Genomic DNA, 21,526 nt, shown 5'->3' on the forward strand with positions numbered 1-21,526 from the left:
CCCTGTTTCCTGAGGGTGTTGGCTCAGCTCCTTGTTGCTGTCTTCCTACTGGTGACTGAAACATTTTGGCATTGAAACACCTAGGTATGTAATGGAATAGCTTTCAAAATCCCCAGCAAATTTTAAGATAAAACATAAGATCGCAAAAAAAAAAAAAGAAGAAGAAGAAGAAGAAGAAGTGCTTAGAGCTCTGCTCCAGTCCCCTGACCTCTAAGTCCTTGGAGGTGTTTGTTCCTTCTCTGCCATTAAAATGATACTGGAAAATGGCTGTGACTGAAATGAATGAACTCTTTAACTTTTGCTTCTGAATGTTATATATCTCATTTTTCTTATGATTCAGTAGCGTCTTCCTTTAAGAAAATCTATCATAAAAACTTCATAAAATAGGTACATTACAGAAAACTTAAACATGGATTTCCTTGAAGAGTTCTTCAAATATAATGCTTATTTACATACTATTTTCTATTTGACTTGAGTAGTTGAAGTGTGATAAATTTAACACTGAGCATTGTGAGTTTTTTCAAGTTGATGAACAGTCAGAAATGAGGATAAAAATAATTCATGATTATAATATACCAAATAATATTATGATATATGTAAAATGCAACTTACATAGTGAGTTTTAGGCAATAAGTATTACACGGAAAATGTATTTAGGGTTGTTAACCATGAGAGACGTGCTAAGCCGGTCTCACGGAGAGCTGGTGGACTTAAGTCTTCTGATGGATTTCCTTAGCAGCAGGCTATTTCTCATTTGTCTTAGTGATCAAAAACAGGTATCTCAGGGGTGCCTGGGTGGGTCAGTTGGTGAGGTGTCCGATTCTTGATTTCCGCTCAGGTCATGATCTCAGGGTCCTGAGATCCAGCCCCACGTCGGGTTTCACACTGAGTGTGGAGCCTGCTTAAGATTCTCCTTCTCTCCCTCTGCCCCTCCTGCGCGTGCGCTCTCTCTCTCTCTCTCTCTCTCTCTCTCTCTCTCTCTCTTTGAATTGCCTCTGGTAAAATATCTTTCGATATTTAATCTCATGCAAGATCTAGTTCATACTGTACCAAAGATGGTACATTATTAGTATGGTGAGTTAAGTTCGCTTAAGTATATTATGAGTTTAAGCTCGTCAGGGGAAGAAATTTCTACCTATTTTGTTCACAGATACTTCAGCATCCAAAGCAATGCCCATGAATAAATGCTGAATACAAATTTATTGAATAAAAGAGTAGATAATATCCTGATATGAAAAGATATTCACATTAATTTTTGACTCTCTCATGCTTTTCTGTTGTGACCCAATTAATGAGACTTTTAAAAACTATAAACTACTCATTACTGTATTTTCTGGTAAAGCTTTACTCAGTGGACACAGTGTTCCCCAGCCTCACGCTCTGGTTTCATCTGTGTGTACATCTTTGCCCACTCATTAGTTTTGCATTTAATCTGCATTTTTGTTCTTCTATTCCTTTTTTAGAACTGATTAGAAAATGCATTGTTTAATGTTAGGAGCAAAGGGTAATAAAGGACCTGCATACTGTTTTTCTTTTTGGGGCTGGAAAAGAGGAAATGAAGTTCCCACAAAGAAATTAGGTCATCTTGAGTTCCTAAAATTTACCAAGCCAGAAACCTAGCTTTCAGAGGAAAGACAAAAGATCCAGTCTTTAAATATATCATTTTAGTAGATTTATTTTTAAAGATTAGACAACTCACATCTTTCAGATTTTAAGAGATTTGATTATCAGCATGGCTTTGAATATTAGAGGAGTTTCTTTTTAAATAAGTGTTAATACAGTGCTAGGAGATGTGGGGAGGGAAGTAGATTTTGAAAACTAAGCATATTTTGAAATGTTTAGCTTCCATCAGATGACTACTTTGCTGTGGCTATTTTCTACCTGTTGTTCCCAGTAAGAAGCTACCCCTGAAGAGAACAGTGTTGCATCACAGTAGACTTCCTTCCATAAATATTATCCCCCTAATGTCTTCCTTTCTTTTATGGTTTGTTAGGATTTTTTGCATCTGGACACATTAGTGATGAGTGATTGACTGCTAAATAAACTATTTGTCCTCCAAAACAGCTATTTTTAGAGCTGGAGTCTTTTCAGTCACTTTGGCAGAAATAATATTTTGCTTATCTTATTAAAAAGACTTTTCCCTCAAAGCATTCAGAGCACATATAACAATAATATTCTGTCTCCACTTTATCTTCCTTGCTTTTTACTCTACTCTGCTCCCTCATTTATTCTCTTTTAATTCCCTCTTTAGACACGAGTAATCTTGAGCTTCAAGAGGTGAAGTGATTGACCAACGTCTAAATCTGGACTCAGAGTTAGGCCAGTGGTGGTTTTTAACAAACACTGCAATAATCACAGTTAATTTGGGTCTTCCTTTTTTTGTATTGTATGGTAACACTGCTTATATTAGTGGCCCTTTCTGTTTGACGTCCTTGAGAAGTTTCTCTTCCAACATGGCGGAAATACATTTGCCTTTTACAGGCAAGAGTAAGAAAGGGTGTGTTGCTATTCAAGAGAGAGCCCAGACCGCTTGTACACATTGTTTACAACTTAACATTTGTTTGCCTCAGCTATGTCTAAGTAGCACTCTGTTTTATTTTTGAAAATTATCAGTGTCCCTTACCTTCATTTCATTGATAGTTAAAATAAGCCTTTGGAAATGATATTCTTGATGATGCCATGAACTCTTTTCCACTTGGCAATATCATTCAGCAGCGTTACTTCTCAATGGGTAATGTTATGCTTATCTCTTATTGGCAGAAATTACTATTTACTTCTATTTTCAGGACCTTCCCTCATTTAGAAATATTTGGCAAATATTTGTTAAGTGTCTCCTATGTGCCATGATCCAGCTTTCCTTTCCCATGTTTGACTTCTATTAATGACTAGTCTATTCCTACAGCCAATTTTATTTAATGAACCATAAAGTTAGAGATAATTTTTGTTAGCTATTTGAAACTCTTATATGTCGTCTTTCTTCTTTCACTCTTATGTTTAACTACTATTGCTTTTCTAAAAGAAAGCTAACCATAAGCCAATTTAAACACAGCTTACTAAAATATCATTTTTAAAATAAACATCACTATTTTGAGATCATTTGCTCTTCAGTAAATTAGCAGATATTAGCTTAATGTACCTTTACAAGTAACATTTCAAGAACAGATTGTGCTTGCTCTCCAGAGGCCAATTTTCTTTCCTTATTTTGACAAAAACCTAGTCTTTATACAACTTAATTATTTTTATTGCATGTAGAATGATTTTAAATTACTATCAAGACATTAATAACTCTATTTAAAAAAAAACTTTAAAATTACAGGATTAAGGGGACTCTAAGGTGACTCAGTCAATTAAGCATCTGACTTAGGCTCAGGTCATGATGTCACAAATAGTGGGTTTGAGCCCCGCGTTGGGCACTGTGCTGACAGCTCACAGCCTGGAGCCTACGTCAGATTCTGTGTCTCCCTCTCTCTCTGCACCCCTACCCTGCTCATGCTCTGTCTCTCTCTCAAAAATAAATAAACATTAAAAAAAATTTTTTTTAATCACAGAATTAAAAAAAGAATAGAGAGTAGCACCAGCTACTTTGAGTAGCCCCTTTATCTACACAGGCTTTAATTGATAGAAAACTTTAGTTTGCAAGATAGTGAGAAGTGAGAACATTTATGTCAGCGATTAGCTAAACATTCTAATTAATTCAAGCATTACAGATAATAGTTATGTACTGAAAACCATTTTTTAAATTAAGCCGTAGGCTAAGAAAATGTGATTTAGATGTGTTTTAAATTCCCTTCTCTTCTCTATTGTTGAAATTACTAATTCTATTTAAACTTTTATAAGCTTATATTTCAGAGATGTTCTTGAGAGGAACAAATTGTAATAGAATTGAAATTGTAGCAAATAAAATACTCTCTTAGGGTTATTGCCTATTTGTGTGGAGAACTATTATCTTTTGATCCAAGATGCTCCTAAACACAGAGCAATGATTTTAATCAACTTTTCAGAAAAATAATCATTATATTGGCTTTAAGAGTCAATTCATATGCTGCTTGTGACAATAATGGTTACCTTATCACTTCACTAAGTTGAAACTTATGATATTGTAAGATACCTTGAAAAACAAGCTTTCTCTTATTGTATTAAGTACTATGCAAAGATAGTAGGTTATTTGCCACTCTTACATGACCAGTGAAACTTAACTGACATACAAGCCAATCCATTTTTTAATAGCATATCATTTTACACATTTTACTAACCTCTGCTTTTCCTTTGATGTATATGATGAAAGATCAATAAAAAGAACAGAACAAAACCACCTTTTTTCTATAAATTCCTCTTTCTCACAGACTACTCCACTGAAAGCCATGATTTCCATTTGTGTTTATTCTCATTTGTAATCCTTTTTAGAAATCATCTGATTTGTGCATGTTCCCTCAAACCTTTGGTTTTTAATTCTAGCACAAAAGTCTTTTGATAAATCTAATTTGGCAAGTTGTATCTTATCAGAATTCAAGTGTTATAGAACAATTTCATTTGCCTTTTTAAAATTGGAATTCAGCTTGAATTTCCTTCCCACTGACAATGATACAAGAGTTCCTTTTTCCATTTTGGTGCTTGAAGGTGTCATGTTGTTGCCCATTAAATATGTGACAAATGAAGTGAGAAATTCATTATATAGCTATAAAAATCTGTGTGAACACACTGTTTCTCTTCCTCACCCAACCCCCCTTCTGTATTGCTAGAATATTAACAACGAATTTAAGGGAAATTAGTTAAACTGTGTTCTTGTTTGCTTAAAACTCTAAAAATTAATTTTTTAGCAGAAGATAGCATAAAGTATGTCTTATAGAAAACTTGTAAGACCCAGGAATAGAGAAAATGGACATATGACTAGATATCATTACACTGCATAAGAAACATTGTGTTCATACTAAAAGTGGATAAGCACCAATAAATTGTCACCGTATGTTTTGTTTTCACTTTTCTTAACATCCTCAAGGCTTTATTTCAAACACATCTGAATTTGAATTTTAGCCAACATTAAAAGTGGTATCCGATTCTTTGTAAAGTGTTAGTGCTTGGGCTATAGGAAGCAGTAGATAATAAGGCAGGTATCAGACCCATGAGAGCCAGAATCATTGGGGTGGGAGCTTGGAATAGAGATCAGGAAGAGCAATAGACCAGACTCCAGGGAATTAACTCAAGAAGCCACTTGCTGTTTCGTCAAATTAGAGGGAAAAGCCTTTCAAGCTAGGTGCAGATAAGTTAGGTAGTCTAGAAATTATAAATGTCAATAATTGTATTGCCAACATACCTGTTCAAGCCCTGGTATGTGAGGACACTGATGGAGGAGTTACTCACTACAATAAGTCTAAATTCAACTCAGTTGGAGTCCATGATGGCCGTAAACAAGGTCTTCCATACTCCCTTGACTAGTCAACTGCAAGTGTACTTCTCAATATGACTGTACTTTCTAATAAACACTTATAAATTAATAAAAAAGATTTCTTGGGGCGCCTGGGTGGCGCAGTCGGTTAAGCGTCCGACTTCAGCCAGGTCACGATCTCGCGGTCCGTGAGTTCGAGCCCCGCATCAGGCTCTGGGCTGATGGCTCGGAGCCTGGAGCCTGTTTCCGATTCTGTGTCTCCCTCTCTCTCTGCCCCTCCCCCGTTCATGCTCTGTCTCTCTCTGTCCCAAAAATAAATAAAAAAAGTTGAAAAAAAAATTAAAAAAAAAGATTTCTTATATCTAGTAGAGTCAGCCTTAATCTAACCCAACATTTACTGAAGTGGATTCTATAGTTCCAGATTCTGTGTTTAAAAAAAAAAAAAAAAAAGGGTCCCTGGTCCAATAAATTTGGAAATCCACATACTATATGTTGTGTTATAAGCCACAGTGTTGACTTTTAACTTTTAGCATTTTTGTCATTTTATTCATGCATTCATTTATTCAGCGAATATGTATTAAATGTATTCTATGTGCCAGATGTCCATTAGATGCAGGGAACTGGATGAGGGACAGGTAGATGTGGTCTACCTTCTTAAATCTTACAGTCTATGTAGAAAGATATTAAGATAAGTAATTAGAATATAGTGTGTTAAGGGTTGAAATAGAGGAGATCCAGGGCTCAAAGGGAACATGCAATAGGGTCACCTAACCTGGTCTTTTTAGAAAGGGTCATGGTGGGGATTTCCAAGAAACACCGTCTACACTCAAGACCTGAAGATCAGGTAGAAGTTAGACAGGCAAGAACTTTCAGTCCTAACAGCAGAAATGATAACAAACTGGTAAGGCTGATGTGTAGTTACACTCTTTATATCTGCCATATGCTGTGCTAGGTACTTTCCAAGTGTTCTGTCATCGATCCTCCTGGGTGGATTGTATTACTTACCCAAGATCAGGTGGCTAATAAGTGATAAGAACTAGAATTTGAATCCTGATTGGTCTGATTCCAATGTCTTCTTTCTACTACTCCACAGCTGCCTGTCAAAGCAATTCACTTATTTTGATTAAATTTGTTTTGCTAAAGCAAAAACTTACTTGAAAGATATCTTAAGTTTGCTTGGTTTGTCATTGTCATATAGTATTTATCAGTTTTTTAAATAAATACACATTTTATAATTTTAATAGATGGTGATAAATGTTAACATTTGGGGAAAAGTTTCAGAAGCATATTATAACACTAAGGTCTGAAGTTCACATTCCAAGTATGGCCTCACACATAGTAGGTACTCAAAAGAACACAGGTATAACTCCACATATTACTTGATAAGTGATAGAGAAATTTGAAAAGGCAACCTTCAATTCTTATAAAGAAAAGTGCTACTCACATTTTAAAAGTAATTTAATTCTCTATGTGATATGATCAAGATGGCCATAGAATTTTTTATTTTAAAGAGAGCATATATGTAGAAGATGAAGATATAGAATTGATCCCCTTAAATGTGTCTGGACCTACCTATCACCTGCAGCTTATATACACATTTTTGGTAAAAGTAATTCATAGATGATACGAATTTCCTATCTCATCATGTGAGAACGTATGTAACATCAAGAGAGCTCACTATTAATAATTTGAATATTCTGGGGGCGCCTGGGTGGCGCAGTCGGTTAAGCGTCCGACTTCAGCCAGGTCACGATCTCGCGGTCCATGAGTTCGAGCCCCGCGTCAGGCTCTGGGCTGATGGCTCAGAGCCTGGAGCCTGTTTCCGATTCTGTGTCTCCCTCTCTCTCTGCCCCTCCCCCGTTCATGCTCTGTCTCTCTCTGTCCCAAAAATAAATAAACGTTGAAAAAAAAAAATTAAAAAAAATAATAATTTGAATATTCTGATCTAAAAATTTAAAAAAAAAATAATAATTTGAATATTCTGTCTCTCTCTGTCCCAAAAATAAATAAACGTTGAAAAAAAAATTAAAAAAAAAATAATAATTTGAATATTCTGATCTAAAGGAAGGTCTGGCACATCTAGCAAATAGATTTAAGAAAATGGAATGGGCACTGGGTGTTGTATGGAAACCAATTTGTCAATAAACTTCATATAAAAAAAAAAAAAGAAACCACTTAAAAAAAAAAAAAATGGAATGGATTGTCTTAATCCTAGCAGAAATGTTCAAAAGCCTGTGGTTGCTGGAGGGAGGTAAGACAGTCTGGCTTTTGCACATGCTGTGGGCAGATTGGGCCAGAATGTGGAATTCATACACTTGCCTTAATTGGTCATGTCAGGATGCCAGTCATCACCAAAGTCACCATCAAAATTCCTTTCAGATAATATAAATATTATTTCTCTAATGTAAATATATATATTTTTAATTTCTCCTCCTCACTCTCAGGAGGTGATTTTGAGGAGTGAAATGGTCACAAAGGAAATTACTAGAAAGGAAAGGAGAAGTAAAGAACCTGGATAATCTGTAAACCTGGATTGATTTCCAAACCCTGTAATTCATATTTACATCCACAAAATACTGTTGCTAAATGGAATTTCATTTGTTATTATTCATTTTGAGAAAAGTGGGTGGTGAATAAAAATTTGAAAAGAAGTCCTCCTGTGCTATATTTTTATTCATGTCTGTTTATTTTCTTACTAACTGTAAAATGTTTCGGTTTAACTTCAGGGACACCACAGTACAAACCCTTACTCTTCAGCCTTCTGTTAAAGATGGACTGATTGTATACGAAGACTCACCTTTGGTTAGTAATCCAACTATATGAATATTCTCAACTCTATTTTTCTGAATGATAGTTGTAGTTCAGCCTTTGAGAGGGATTTGTCAATATCCCATAGATTTCAATGAATTTCAGTCTTACCTGGAAAACACTCATTCATATGTCATTTGGGGAGTAGATATTTAAATACAAATCATTGAGAAAATAAAATGTTTTCTTATTCTGTTCTTTTCTCTTCCAGGTGATTTAGGGAATGATAGAAATCCTCTAATGGTTTCTTTATCATTCCAGAATTAAGGAAAAAAAACTTGGCTGTTTTCAAATGTGTAGTGTTTAAAATTAGATAATGCTTCTAGAATTTTTTTAAATGATTTTAATGAATAAAATATTAGCCCAGTGTTTTGGGTAGCTGGAAAGACCCATCCCTCAACTTCTTACATAAGACCCAAAATAATCCTGGCCTGCCAGGCCTGTCCCTCTGTGTAGATAGCCCCTTTGTGGTAATGGCACAAATATGCCAACATAAGAACCTCTCTGGTCCAGAGCTTTTTGAAGTGATTGAAGTCTTTAGAATCTCACTCCTGAATTCTCCCAGGTTGGGTCTGACTTTCCCTGAACAGAGATGTAAAGGCTGGGGTTGGATTAGTGTTTGAAAGCTCTATGTTTTCTCCCTCTTTTTTAATTCAGTTCATTTTTACCCTAAAATTAAACAGAAGAACCCTTATCAGTTTTTTTAGAATATGAATATTTGTGGTAGAGGCAATCATCTGTTTCTCAATCTGTAAAATTATTTGTCAAAACTATGTAATGAGGAAAATTTATTATATGGTTCATTAAAAAAATAAGCTTTGGGTTTACATTTAAATTCATTGAGTATTTCCCCCATCTACTCTCTTAAAATGTTTTCTTTTTTTAAGTTCACTTATTTATTTTGAGAGAGAGAGGGAGAAAGCAGGGGAGGGGCAGAGTGAGAGAGAGAGAGAGAGAGAGAGAGAGAGAGAGAGAGAGAGAGAGAGAGAATCCCAAGCAGGCTCTGCATTGTCAGCCTGGAGCCCAGTGCGGGGCTCAGACTCATGACCCATGAGATCATGACCTGAACTGAAATCAGGAGCTAGATGTGTAACCAACTGAACCACCCAGGTGCCCCCCTCTTAAAATGTTTTTAAGAGTTTTTCCTAGCTTTTATTTTTACCTTTCTCTTCATAACGTCACCACTTATTCAGACACCTAAGACCTAGGATTCTTTCTTATTTTTCCTTTCCTTACTTCCCATGTAATCAGTTGCCAAGATTATAGATTATATGTCCAAAAAACTTCAGATCAAGGTGCCTGGTTGGCTCAATGGGTTAAGCATCCGACTCTTGATCTCACCGAAGGTCATGATCTCACGATTCATTAGATCGAGCCCCACATCAGGCTCTGTGAGCCTGCTTGGGATTCTCTCTCTCCCTCTCTTTCTCTCTCCCCCTCTGCCACTTGTGCCCCCATGTGCGCTCTCTCTCTCTCTCAAAATAAATTTTAAAAACTTAAAAGAAGAAAACTCTTCAGATCAATTTAATACTTTTTATTTCCACTTTTCCATGCCTCTTCCCTTAAAACCAGGTCCCTCAAACTGCTTTTTTACCAGATTATTATGGTAATCCCCTTTTAGTCTACTCTGCATATCACTGCAGCATTAAACATCCTAAAGTGTAGTTCCAGCCTCCATTCCTATCATGCCTGAACTCATAAATCTTTACGAATTGATTACTTAATGAGATAAAGTACATATTTGTCACTCTGGTGACAAATTAACAGAGACCTTATCTACTCTTTCAGACCCTGTTTTCTTTTTTCTTTCTTACATTTAACCTCTGCTTCAGCCAAGATAGACTACTCATATTCCCTCTTCCCTCATTGTGCCTCAGGATTTCTTGAGTTTGACCAGTGATTCCCTTTATATTGAATACCCACCTCTTGACCATCCATTCTGATCTATTGAAATCCCCCACTCCTTTAGAGCCATAACAAATGCAGTGTTCTGATATCCACTCTTGATTGTGATGTCTCAGTCTTCTTAACCGCCATGGAACTCTAGTTTCTGTATTTGTTTCGCTTGTTTTAAATCTCCCCTACTCTGGGGTGTGAAATGTGGACATCACCAACATAGGAATAATTATGTTGCCAAAGGGGAATAAATTGATTACTGCAGAGTTAACAATTTAGTAACTATGTGAAGCTTTTAGAGGTGATCTATAAATTTTGTTTCCAGCTCTGCTACACATTTTTTTTTTGTGATAGTGTATCCATAACTTAAGTAAAACTAGCTACTAGTATAAATCCAAAGCAATGAGTGAAAAAATTTTAAAGACATTTGCTTTTATTTTTTTGTTTATGATAAATGTTCTGTCTTCAAAGGTTAAAGCAGTAAAGTTGGGTCATGTTCTGGTGGTAGATGAGGCAGACAAAGCCCCAACAAATGTCACCTGTATTTTAAAAACTCTAGTAGAAAATGGAGAAATGATTCTAGCAGATGGAAGACGCATTGTTGCAAGTGAGTATAAAAAAGCTTTCAATATACGCAAATTTCACATCTTTGGTATCAAATCACACACTTAGCTGGCCATTTTTCTACAAGTAACAAACATAAGTTCCATATAACTAAAGTTGTTTGCATTGACAGTCATTTATAAAAATCAATACATCTGAATCAATATTTGTCTCACATTTTTATAGTCAGAGAGCATCTGTGAAAATTTTCATAGTGGTTTTAGGTCAAATCAGCTTTATATTTTTCTACTCTGAGAATACTAAGATATAATTTTTTTAATGTTTTTTAACATTTATTCATTTTTGAGAGATACAGCGTGAGCAGGGGAGGGGCAGAGAGAGAGGGAGACACAATCTGAAGCAGGATCCAGGCTCTGAGCTGTCAGCACAGAGCCTGACATGGGGCTCAAATCCACGAACCATGAGATCATGACCTGAGCTGAAGTCGGGCACTTACGTGACTGAGCCACCCAGGCACCCCTAACATATCATTTTTATTATACTCATTTGTCCATGATTTGTGTGTAATTTAATTTCCTTCATCATTATCTGAATTTTTTAAAAAGCTCTAGCATGTTCTATTGCTTATAATGTTAAAATTAATGTTATTATTACTCATTATAATTAGAAAAATTGCCAGGCATTTTATTATATATATATATTTGTCATACATACATGTGAATATGTGTACACACACACACACACACACACACACACACACACACACACTCCTACCTCGGGAAGAAGTTATCCTCTGTTTTGGACTACCTTCTTCCTTTTTATTGATTGATTGATTGATTGATCGAATTTTTTCTTGTTAGCAAAAATGTAGATCGATGAATCTCATCAGTCTGTTTAACCTACAAAGAAAAACTGTCTAATGTAATGTCAGAATATTTTCTAGTTTCTAAATTTTTTAATTTATTTTACATCTTATTTATTTTAGAGAGAGAGAGACCGAGCACAAGTGGGGGAGGGGCAGAGAGAGAGAGGGAGACACAGAATCTGAAGCAGGCTCCAGGCTCTGAGCTGTCAGCACAGAGCCCGATGCAGGGCTTGAACTCACACTGTGAGATCATGACCTAAGCCGGAGTCGGACGCTTAACAGACTGAGCCACCCAGGTGCCCCTTTTCTAGTTTCTAATTTAATTTTTTTGTGTGATGAGAAGACTTGAACATCTATAACTAGTCACTGAAAATATATATAGCCGATAGCAGGTAATCAAACAAATTGAGACTAATAACTAAAACCTTCAGTATGCAAAGTGAGGATGTAAAGAAAACCCCATTAAAAATGTGCAGGTGCATCACCAGAGGTGTTTTTCTTAGATGTTAGTATTTCAAGATGGCTATTTCTGAGCCTAGGAAACTCAGCACTAATAAAGATATTTTAATATTTCAACTTCACAGTGAATTTGTGGGAGAAATGAGCATTTGAGTTAGACAGCCTGAATACGATCTCCTAGATCATTCAGACTTTCAGGATTAGAATTCTGCCTAATTCTGACTTTTGAGGTGCCTGGGTGGTTCAGTCTGTTGAGCGACCAACTTCAGCTCAGGTCATGATCTCACGGTTTGTGAGTTCGAGCCCCCCGTCGGGGTCTGTGCTGACAGCTGGGAGCCCGGAGCCTACTTCAGATTCTGTGTCTCCCTCTCTCTCTCTGCCCCTCCCCCACTCATGTTCTGTCTCTCTCGGTATCAGAAATAAACAAACATTAAAAAAAAAAAATTCTGCCTGACTTTCATAGATGCATTTTGAAAATAGTAAATGGATAACAAGAAAGAATTGCTGAAAATTGTAGTTAAAGAGTAATTATCTCTTGGTAACCCTTTACATTATCCAATACATTTTTGGAGAATAGTCTAGAAGAAAAAGAGTCGTCCTAATTTTTAAACTCAAATTTAATTGTAGACAACATTTTAAACACAAGAGCCCCTGAAGCTCTTCTGAACATGGTTTCATAAAGCATCACTTCTCAGGCTATGTTTTCCATTTTATTTCCTTTTTAAGTTTTTATTTTTTATTGTCATTTTCATTTTAATTAACTAACTAATTAAATTTTGCCTGTGACACATACTGGTTTATTTACCACTGCTAAATTAATGGAGATCAAACATTAAGATTGTTGATTGTATTTAGTACACGAATATATGGCATATTTGAAAGATTATATTAAAAAGTAGAAGTGTAGGTTCGTACAGGCTCATCTCAAATAAAACTGCAGGTGCTACATAACTATTCATTTTAAAAGCTGGAATTTAAATAAACCCAGATGACAAGTGTTTCTTCTTAAAATAATCACAATAAAGTTTTTACCATCTGAAATTATTGTCCAGACTAGCAGTTCTATCTGAAATGTACATCAGCCAGTAGAATACCATATTCAGTTTCCTTAAGACAAAGAAAGCTTCAGTCAACTTGAAACTATGTCTTTTAGGGGCGCCTGGGTGGCTCAGTCGGTTAAGCGTCTGACTTCGGCTCAGGTCATGATCTCACGGTCTGTGAGTTCGAGCCCCGCGTCGGGCTCTGTGCTGACAGCTCAGAGCCTGGAGCCTGTTTCAGATTCTGTGTCTCCCTCTCTCTCTGACCCTCCCCTGTTCATGCTCTGTCTCTCTCTGTCTCAAAAATAAATAAACGTTAAAAAAAAATTAAAAAAAAAAGAAACTATGTATTTTAAGAACTAAAGTAGAATCCTTTAATTGGAAATAAATCAACATTGCACGAATGAGCTGACTAGGTGTTCAAGACCTTTATTCTGTGTTAAGTTTCAGGGCACATAGTCTAAACCAGGAATCACTTCCTAGCTGCATGATGGCAGGCTGTTAGCAAAGTGATGCAGCTACTGATTTGATGAAAATAGAAGGATGTTTGGATTATCTTTTGGGTATCCTTTGGATTATCCTTCGTTATAGATTCTTACCTCTTTTTTTTTTAAGGAATAATGTATCTCAAGCCAAGTTTAAATACTGTAAGATAATATTTGGGCAAGTTTGCTTTTTAGATTTACATTGAATTTACATAAAAATATAAGTTCCTGTAAAATTCAGTATATGCGTAATCAGTGTTCTGTTCTTAAGCAAACTTTCTCAAGGAAGTTTTTTTTTTTCCCCATAACCAAATTGACACAACCAGATTTTTAGGTTTTTTTTTTTAATTGGCTACTTATATTATTTTAAATGCTGTAACTTGAAATTCTTAAGAATTATTAAATATCAATAAAGACTAAGGAGAAATTATGTTTTTCAGATTCTGCTAATGTCAATGGAAGAGAAAACGTTATTGTGATTCATCCTGATTTTAGAATGATTGTTCTGGCCAACAGACCTGGATTTCCTTTCTTAGGCAATGATTTCTTCGGCACTTTAGGTAAAATAATAATGATAACAATAACAAAAACAATAGCAATAATAATACTATTGTCTTAGTAACAGTATGAGGTGGCTGTCACTGAATGCTACCATATGCTGTGTCATCATCGCAAACACCTTGTGAGAGTATGTGTTATCTCCTTTTGAGAGAAGGAGAATATCAGATTTTCAGAGAGAGTCACCTTTTCTGGAGTCACTTACACAATGAATATGAGAATTGGGCTTCATATCTAAGTGTCTGATTCCAGAGCCTGTTTGCTCAAACAGTTATACTATGTTTGTTGCTTGGGGTCTCTTAGAATAAAACACAAAATCAGAAATGATTTTCAGTGTTTGGTTTTTGTCACATCCCCGTAAGTACAAAAGAGTTTGAGACCAGCTCTGAGGAGACTGATTAACACGGATCAGAGAGGCCCTGAGACAGACTTCTATCAACAAGAGCCTTTAAGAAGGAATTCACTTCTCTATGGCAAGTAGGTGATTCTAGATACCAGTAATTTTCATACTCAACATGGAGCAGGCTCAGTAGGATTTTTGATCTAGCAATTCTGTATCTGAATTTTTTCAAGAGAATTCACCCATGCAATGATTGAAATACAAAGATAGGCAATATGGCATTGTTTATGGTAGCAAAACAATGGAAACAACCCAAATGTCCATCCAAATGGGACTGGATAAAGAAACTCTGTGCTGTCCACACACTAAGGTGCTATGCAGCAGTTAAAAAAAGAATGGGGTAAGTTTACCTATGCTGATCAAAAAAAAAAATCTTTAAAATATATTAAGTGAAATAATAAGTCAGAAGAGTAGTCTACCATTTGAATTAGTTAAAAAACCAAAAGGCAAGAGGGATATGTATATATGAATATGCTTGTACCTGTGTAGAATTTATACAGAAGAGCATTCAATATGTCTCCCACATCCTCTTATGACTTCATGTCGGTTCTATTCTATGATGCTCTTCCCATCACTCATTCTTTTTAAGCCATTCTGTTCTCCTGTGTCTTCCTTGAACATATGAAGTATGCTTGCCTTAGGGTCTTCACTTTAGCTGTACCCTCTGCCTGAAGTGCTCTTTCCCCACCAATACCTGCATTTGCTCAGATGTTACCTTCTCCACAAGGACTACCTGACTCACCTCCACCATCATTACCATTTCTGATATCCTATAGTATGACTTTTTTCTTCTCTGAAACAAATGGTTTCTAATATTTATACTTCCTGTTCATTGCCAGAACATAAACTTCATGAGGACAGGAATTTTTGTGTTTTTGATCACTGATGTATATAAAATACCTAGAGTAGTACTTGGCTCATGGAAGATACTTAATAATTACTTGATGAAAAAATAATAATTACTTGATGAATGAATGAATGAATGAGTGGTTAATTATCATTTTACATTCATGTTACATTTGATCTTCAGCAAAAAAATATACTTTGTGTTTGTGTTTGAACAGGTTTAGTCTATGAGCTACAAGCTTGAAGTTATCATGGCTTGTGTTTTATTCAGTTACTTTTATAAATATGTAATAATGATAAATTATGATTTTGAATGATTTTTGAGAACTAGAAGGTTCTTTCTAAAATGAACATATTGGGGAACCTGGGTGGCTTAATCAGTTAAGCACCTGGGTGGGGAACCTGGGTGGCTTAATCAGTTAAGCACCTGGGTGGGGAACCTGGGTGGCCTAATTTCAACCTAAGTCATGATGTCATGATTCATGGGATCAAGCCCTGTGTCAGCTCTGCACTGACAGTATGGAACCTGCTTGGAATTCTCCCTCTCCCTCTCTCTCTCTGCACCTCCCTGACTTACATGTATGTGTGTACACTCTCTCTCTCTCTCAAAATAAATAAATAAATAAACTTAAAAAACATAAAATGATCATATTAAATAATGCAAAGCTATTTACTTTAACTTCCTTTGGCCCCCAATCTCTTGGTTTGTGCATCAGTAGAATTACATGAACTTTTAATATGAGAAACCCATCTCTCTTGAGCATAGATTATATGGTACTAGTATAATCTCAGTTGCCTAAATTATGGTTGAAATATTTTGTGTAAGTTCTAGCAATCTGCGCAAGATATAAATTGTGTATAGAGCAGTGATACTAATTCCCCCATCTTGGTATACATAAAGAAACATGCATATGAGACAGATATATGTCATTTCTGAAAATGTTCAACATGTGTTAAAATTAAAAATTCCAGAACTGTATGAAGAGTATTTTCCAATTAATAGAAAATGAATAAATCACCAAAATTGTGTTTGTATGTATGTATTTTTTAATTAATTTATTTTGAGAGAGAGAGGAGAAGACATGCACACATGCGTGCGTACAAGAGGGGGAGGGGCAGAGAGAATGGGAGACAGAATCCCAAGCAGTCTCCACACCATTAGTGCAGAGCAGGATGTGGGACTGGAACTCATGAACTGTGAGGTCATGACCTGAGGTGAGATCATGAGTCTGATGCTTAACCGACTGCGCCACCCAGGCGTCCCATGTATTTTTAAAAAGACTAATGCAGTTATGGAAGAACAAATACTGAACTGTTAATATTGGGTGCCTGTGGGGGAAAGAAGTGGGATTGGCAGAGACACAGGCCTCTCTATTTTTGGCTTTTATATTTGAGCATCTCCCAGTGAAATTGTATTTAAATATTATATAATTTTTAACAGAAATCTATGAAGAATAAATCACACATCTGTCAGTTTCCTTTTCTTTTGTTCTAGTCATTTCTTCTCTGTACCATTCTATCATTGGATGGGCTTTCTGTGCAGTTTTATATATTTTAAAATAGAAGTGCTTTGATGAACAACCAGGTCTCTTTAAACGACCATCCTGTATCTCCTATGGCATTATAATGGATTACTTGCATACTGAATGTGAATCTTTTTTTTCTTACAGGTGATATCTTTAGCTGCCATGCAGTTGATAATCCCAAACCCCATTCAGAGCTTGAAATGCTCAGGCAATATGGACCAGATGTGCCTGAGCCCATCCTTCAGAAGCTCGTGGCTGCCTTTGGAGAACTGAGGAGTTTAGCTGACCAGGGGACTATTAATTATCCTTATTCTACCAGAGAAGTCGTCAACATAGTGAAACATTTACAGGTATGGCACGTGCCTGTGCATAAAGATTTAAAAGAAACCATCAGTCTTCTTTTTTTTTTTTTTTAGACTGCTTAATTTATACCAAGTCTTTTAATTTCTAAAATATAATACCAATTTAGGTGATATAATAAGAAGTGTTTGTAATCTAAATTTTAAATCTGGAAGACTGATGAACATTTTACATTGAAGCCTTTGAATTGATGTAAGTGAAGGTCTGTGCCATGGCCATTACCAAGGAGCTAGGAAATTTGGTGGAGGTTTTTTGGGGGGTGAGGGAAGACAGAATGAGACAGCAGGGAAACTTTACCACTATTTGACTTTATACAACAAGCATGAGGTATCTGAGTGAAAAATATTTTCATTTTGAAAACAAAAGATGTGAAAATAGAAAACACAGTAAGAACAGTATTTATTATATGCCTGTAAATACTGTAAGAAAGTTTTATAAGATAGAATAAATGGGCAGGAGAATGTAATTCTTTGTAGCTGTGTACAATATATGGTCCACCTTCATAAAGAAAACAAAAAACCCAGGTCAGGTCTACTTTTATAACAAATAATGGTCTCTAAGCTAGAAGTCACAACCTAATGACTCTTGACCTCTGACCCATCCCCAACTCTCTAAGGAAAATCTAGAAAGGGAAATAAAAAGCTTTATTCTGCATATTAAAACCATGAAAAGTCCAGCTCAGACCCCAGTGCCTAAAGAAAATCAAGACACAGCCAACAAGGGACCCAGAGTGCACAACCAGTGTAAATGTAGCTGTTAGTAATATTTTTCTTTCCCTCTGCCATTTGGTTTCTTTATTCACTGTACTTTTTATATTCTTCTTCCCTTCTTTTCTTGCTCCTTTATCTATTCTTTCATTTATTCATAGACCTGTGACTTCTCTAAATACTTCTGTACAGATACTCAACACTTTGTTCTATCTATGTAAATAGCATTTTTTTTTTTTTAATTTGGTCAATCTGCTACTCATTTTAAAGGCCGGAGGTTTCAGAAAGCAATGGAAGTCACCAAACAGGATCTGAGCACTGATTTAACATTTGAGAGAAAGAACTGTTGCCCTTCAAATTCTAATATTTATTTGAAAAGGAAAATACCAAGATCACAGCAAACATTAAAAAGAAAATGTATATATTACCTCCTATCTAATTATCTGACCAGGCTAGTAAACATCTGCTAAAGTTTATTTGATCATTATTGTTCTATCAGTTTTATAAATTTTTATAATACTGTATATTTTATCACACGTGTAATAAGGAAATTTTTTTTTAATACAGAAATTTCCCACGGAAGGTCTCTCCAGTGTGGTTCGGAATGTGTTTGACTTTGATTCCTACAACAACGAAATGAGGGAGATTTTGATTAACACTTTGCACAAACATGGGATACCTATTGGAGCAAAACCGACCAATGTGCATCTGGCAAAGGAGTAAGGCAAACTAATTATTGGTAAAATACTCTTGAGGGCTACTGTTCTGATTCTTAAATGGTGACAATTCTGAATCTACTGTTACATGCTGCTAAACTGACCTGGTGTGGAAATTCCATGAGTAAACTTTTCAAATGCGTGTTGCTATTTGCTGACTGGATTTCAGTTAAATAGCATTATTTATAGGCCTGTAAATTGAGAATTTCAATTACTTTGAATATCCCATGAGTAGATGTAATGTAATCAAATAAAGGGAAATATTTGTTTCTTTAACAGTCTCTGTCCTTTTGTTGAATTACTATGACTCTCATTATTTCCTAGTCTAGTGCAAAATCATTGCACAAACATGGAAACTACTTAAAGGGCTGATATGTATTTAGTTAAGATGTTCTTATTTGTGTCACCATATATTTTTCTGTTTTGATAGTTTTCTAAATTTATAATCATATTAACTGAAGAGAATGTTGGTTACTTATTTCAGCTCAATGGATGAAAGAGGTAGTGAAAACAAGTGGGTTTGTTTCATGTAGGCCAGTTGCCTTTTATTTTGTAATTGTAGACGAGATACTTAACCTTAGTAGAGAATTCTTGCAAATATGTTGTTTACCAGAATGATTGTTGATGTAGTTTACTAGTAATTAAGTCAGTGAAAATTCAACAGTTTTAGATATGTATCACTTAATTGATAATGCATTTAATGCCACCTTTGCCTATAAAAAATAGTCAATTACCATAATTCTTAAGGGACAATAATTACTTTTAAATTATTATTTAAATTTAGTCTCATACAGGAGGTACTCTCTACCCTCCTTAGAAAAAATTGTTAAATATAAATTGATGATTAGTCCATCTATACACACACACATATATACCTTTACATCCTAAGTTTAAATATCATCCTTATTTATTTCTTCTTTGAAGTTATTATAAAAACTTGTCAGGATAAGTACCAATAAAAATAAGTGGTTAAAGCTTTAACAGTTTCTTCAAGGATTCTTAAAGAGAAACAAATATTTCCCTTTTGTGGTAAAAGCACAAGATGCAGTTATGTTTGAAATTATCAGTGAATTGGTTTATATTATTAATGAGTGAGTAAATTTTTCTTTTTGAAGAGTGATTTGGTGTCACTAATCACTAAGTTGCTAATACAAACAATTTTCTCTAAACTATTGTTTTACTGATTGATTAGCAGTCTTTGTAGGCATTTTGAAGCTCGTTTGCTAATTTAAAAGCATACCTTCTATGTTAGAGTTCAGGAAATTATCTTTAATATGGAAACCTCTGTAAGCACTCATGTTTTTTACTTCCCTTTTTATAAACTGGATCTTTTTTTTTCAATTGGAAATAAGATGGGTTTGTTGTTGTTTTTTTACCACTAACAAATTTCTATAGAGTTCTGGCTTCATGGAAACGAGGCTTATGATTTTAAAATAACATCTTTTGTACACTTGTACAATTGAAATAAAAATTAACATAGACATCAGTTGGTAAGATCAATCAAAAGGAAATAGAGAGCATTTTAAGTTTCTAAGGAAGACAGATAAAATGATTTAACTTATGCATTACAGTTCTCACTTCTAAACTGAAAAAAATTCTTCATGGCAAGTGAATTCCAACTCTAGTACTTGTGAGTGGAAACAGTATATTGAGCCTAGAAACGAGATGGTCATGCTCATGCCTGACATGGGGATGGAAACATCTAGCTGTCCACCCACTGCATGTAGCTAACAGTAGACTCAGAGATGTGTTGGATGAGTGGATTTTCCCTTGTGGTGGAGTTAGCAGTAGACCACAGTTTGACATTCACGGCATTGTTTCCACGTTGGTAAATTGCAGTGACTCAGGCAGCTCTAAAGTAGCTATGTCATTTTGTTGCCCTCTAACTGAAATCCACAGCTTCCATATGTCTGTTTCTACTGAACAGTCAGTCCTGCACGTTGATAGAGGAGAATGGTAAAGTGACGAAGCAATGGCCTGGGAGCTCAGCAGTTACATATTCAACCTGTGTGGTTAGTCAGTGATGGAGAAACAGATTTTTGGCCTGTTGGTAAAATGAGGGCATTTTATTATAGACAGCATAACCATATAACTTATCTAATGAGTACATGTTTAACAATGGAAGGGGATGCTGTTAATAATGGCTCTGTAAAAAGAGGTATAAAATAAGACTGTCCTAGTGAGGCTAGAATATAAGGTCCTTTTCATAAAGTTAATAAGGTTAACTTTATTAATAAGATTCCTTCCTATTCTAACATCCTTTGCATTTTAGCGTAATCTTATTTTTCTCTTGTTGGAAAAACAAAAACGAATAAGAAAGGAGTGATACTAATGTTTTCTTTTTCTCTCTAGAGTAACACACTGTTAATAGTAATCACATAGCCCTCTGAAGATTTAAAGTTGTCCCCATGCAGTCTTATGATTTGCTTTGACTTTTCTAGACCTTTTGCTAAACCTCGTACTAATTCCCTAGACCTTTTGCTAAAGCTCATACTTCACTAGACTTTTTGCTAAACCAGCTCCTGCCCACCTCTGCATATATACTATGTCAGTGAAGAAGCTCCACAATGGGTTTCTGTTCTGAAGAAAGAAAGACAAAATGTTTTGCTTATTGTTAATATCCTTTTGCCCCAAATGAAAAACTCTTGCTACAGCCTCTTAATTTTCTTGTTCTCTAATCCAATCATAGTGTTTATTGGTTAGGACCAAAATTCCACTGAGTCCGAATAGGGTGTTCACATTCACATTCAAGTTGGGGATGGAAGAATAACTGGCCACCCACTGTATATAACTAAATAGAGAGGTATGGCAGAAATTGTAGAAGAAGGAAGTTTTCACCTGGGCAGAGATGACACCAGACCACTGTTGTTACTCTTCTACAGCACCTTCTTCCTCAGCTGAAATCAGGATATACTT

General features: G+C 35.4%; 1 protein-coding gene across 1 annotated transcript in view; it reads left to right on the forward strand.

Annotated features, from left to right (window-relative positions):
- The window catches only part of VWA8 (von Willebrand factor A domain containing 8), a 374,773-nt gene that overhangs the window by 210,190 nt on the left and 143,057 nt on the right, over positions 1-21,526 (forward strand). The window contains exons 26-30 of the mRNA XM_047074862.1: positions 8,110-8,185; positions 10,559-10,694; positions 13,938-14,057; positions 16,972-17,177; positions 18,462-18,613. Of these exons, the coding sequence (XP_046930818.1) occupies positions 8,110-8,185; positions 10,559-10,694; positions 13,938-14,057; positions 16,972-17,177; positions 18,462-18,613 (690 nt within the window). The remainder of the gene's footprint in view (positions 1-8,109; positions 8,186-10,558; positions 10,695-13,937; positions 14,058-16,971; positions 17,178-18,461; positions 18,614-21,526) is intronic.

The sequence above is a fragment of the Lynx rufus genome, unplaced genomic scaffold (assembly GCF_022079265.1).
Source record: "Lynx rufus isolate CCGP_SWC_20201006 ecotype Redwood Valley unplaced genomic scaffold, mLynRuf1.p SCAF_1, whole genome shotgun sequence".
NCBI classification, from domain to species: Eukaryota; Metazoa; Chordata; class Mammalia; order Carnivora; family Felidae; genus Lynx; species Lynx rufus.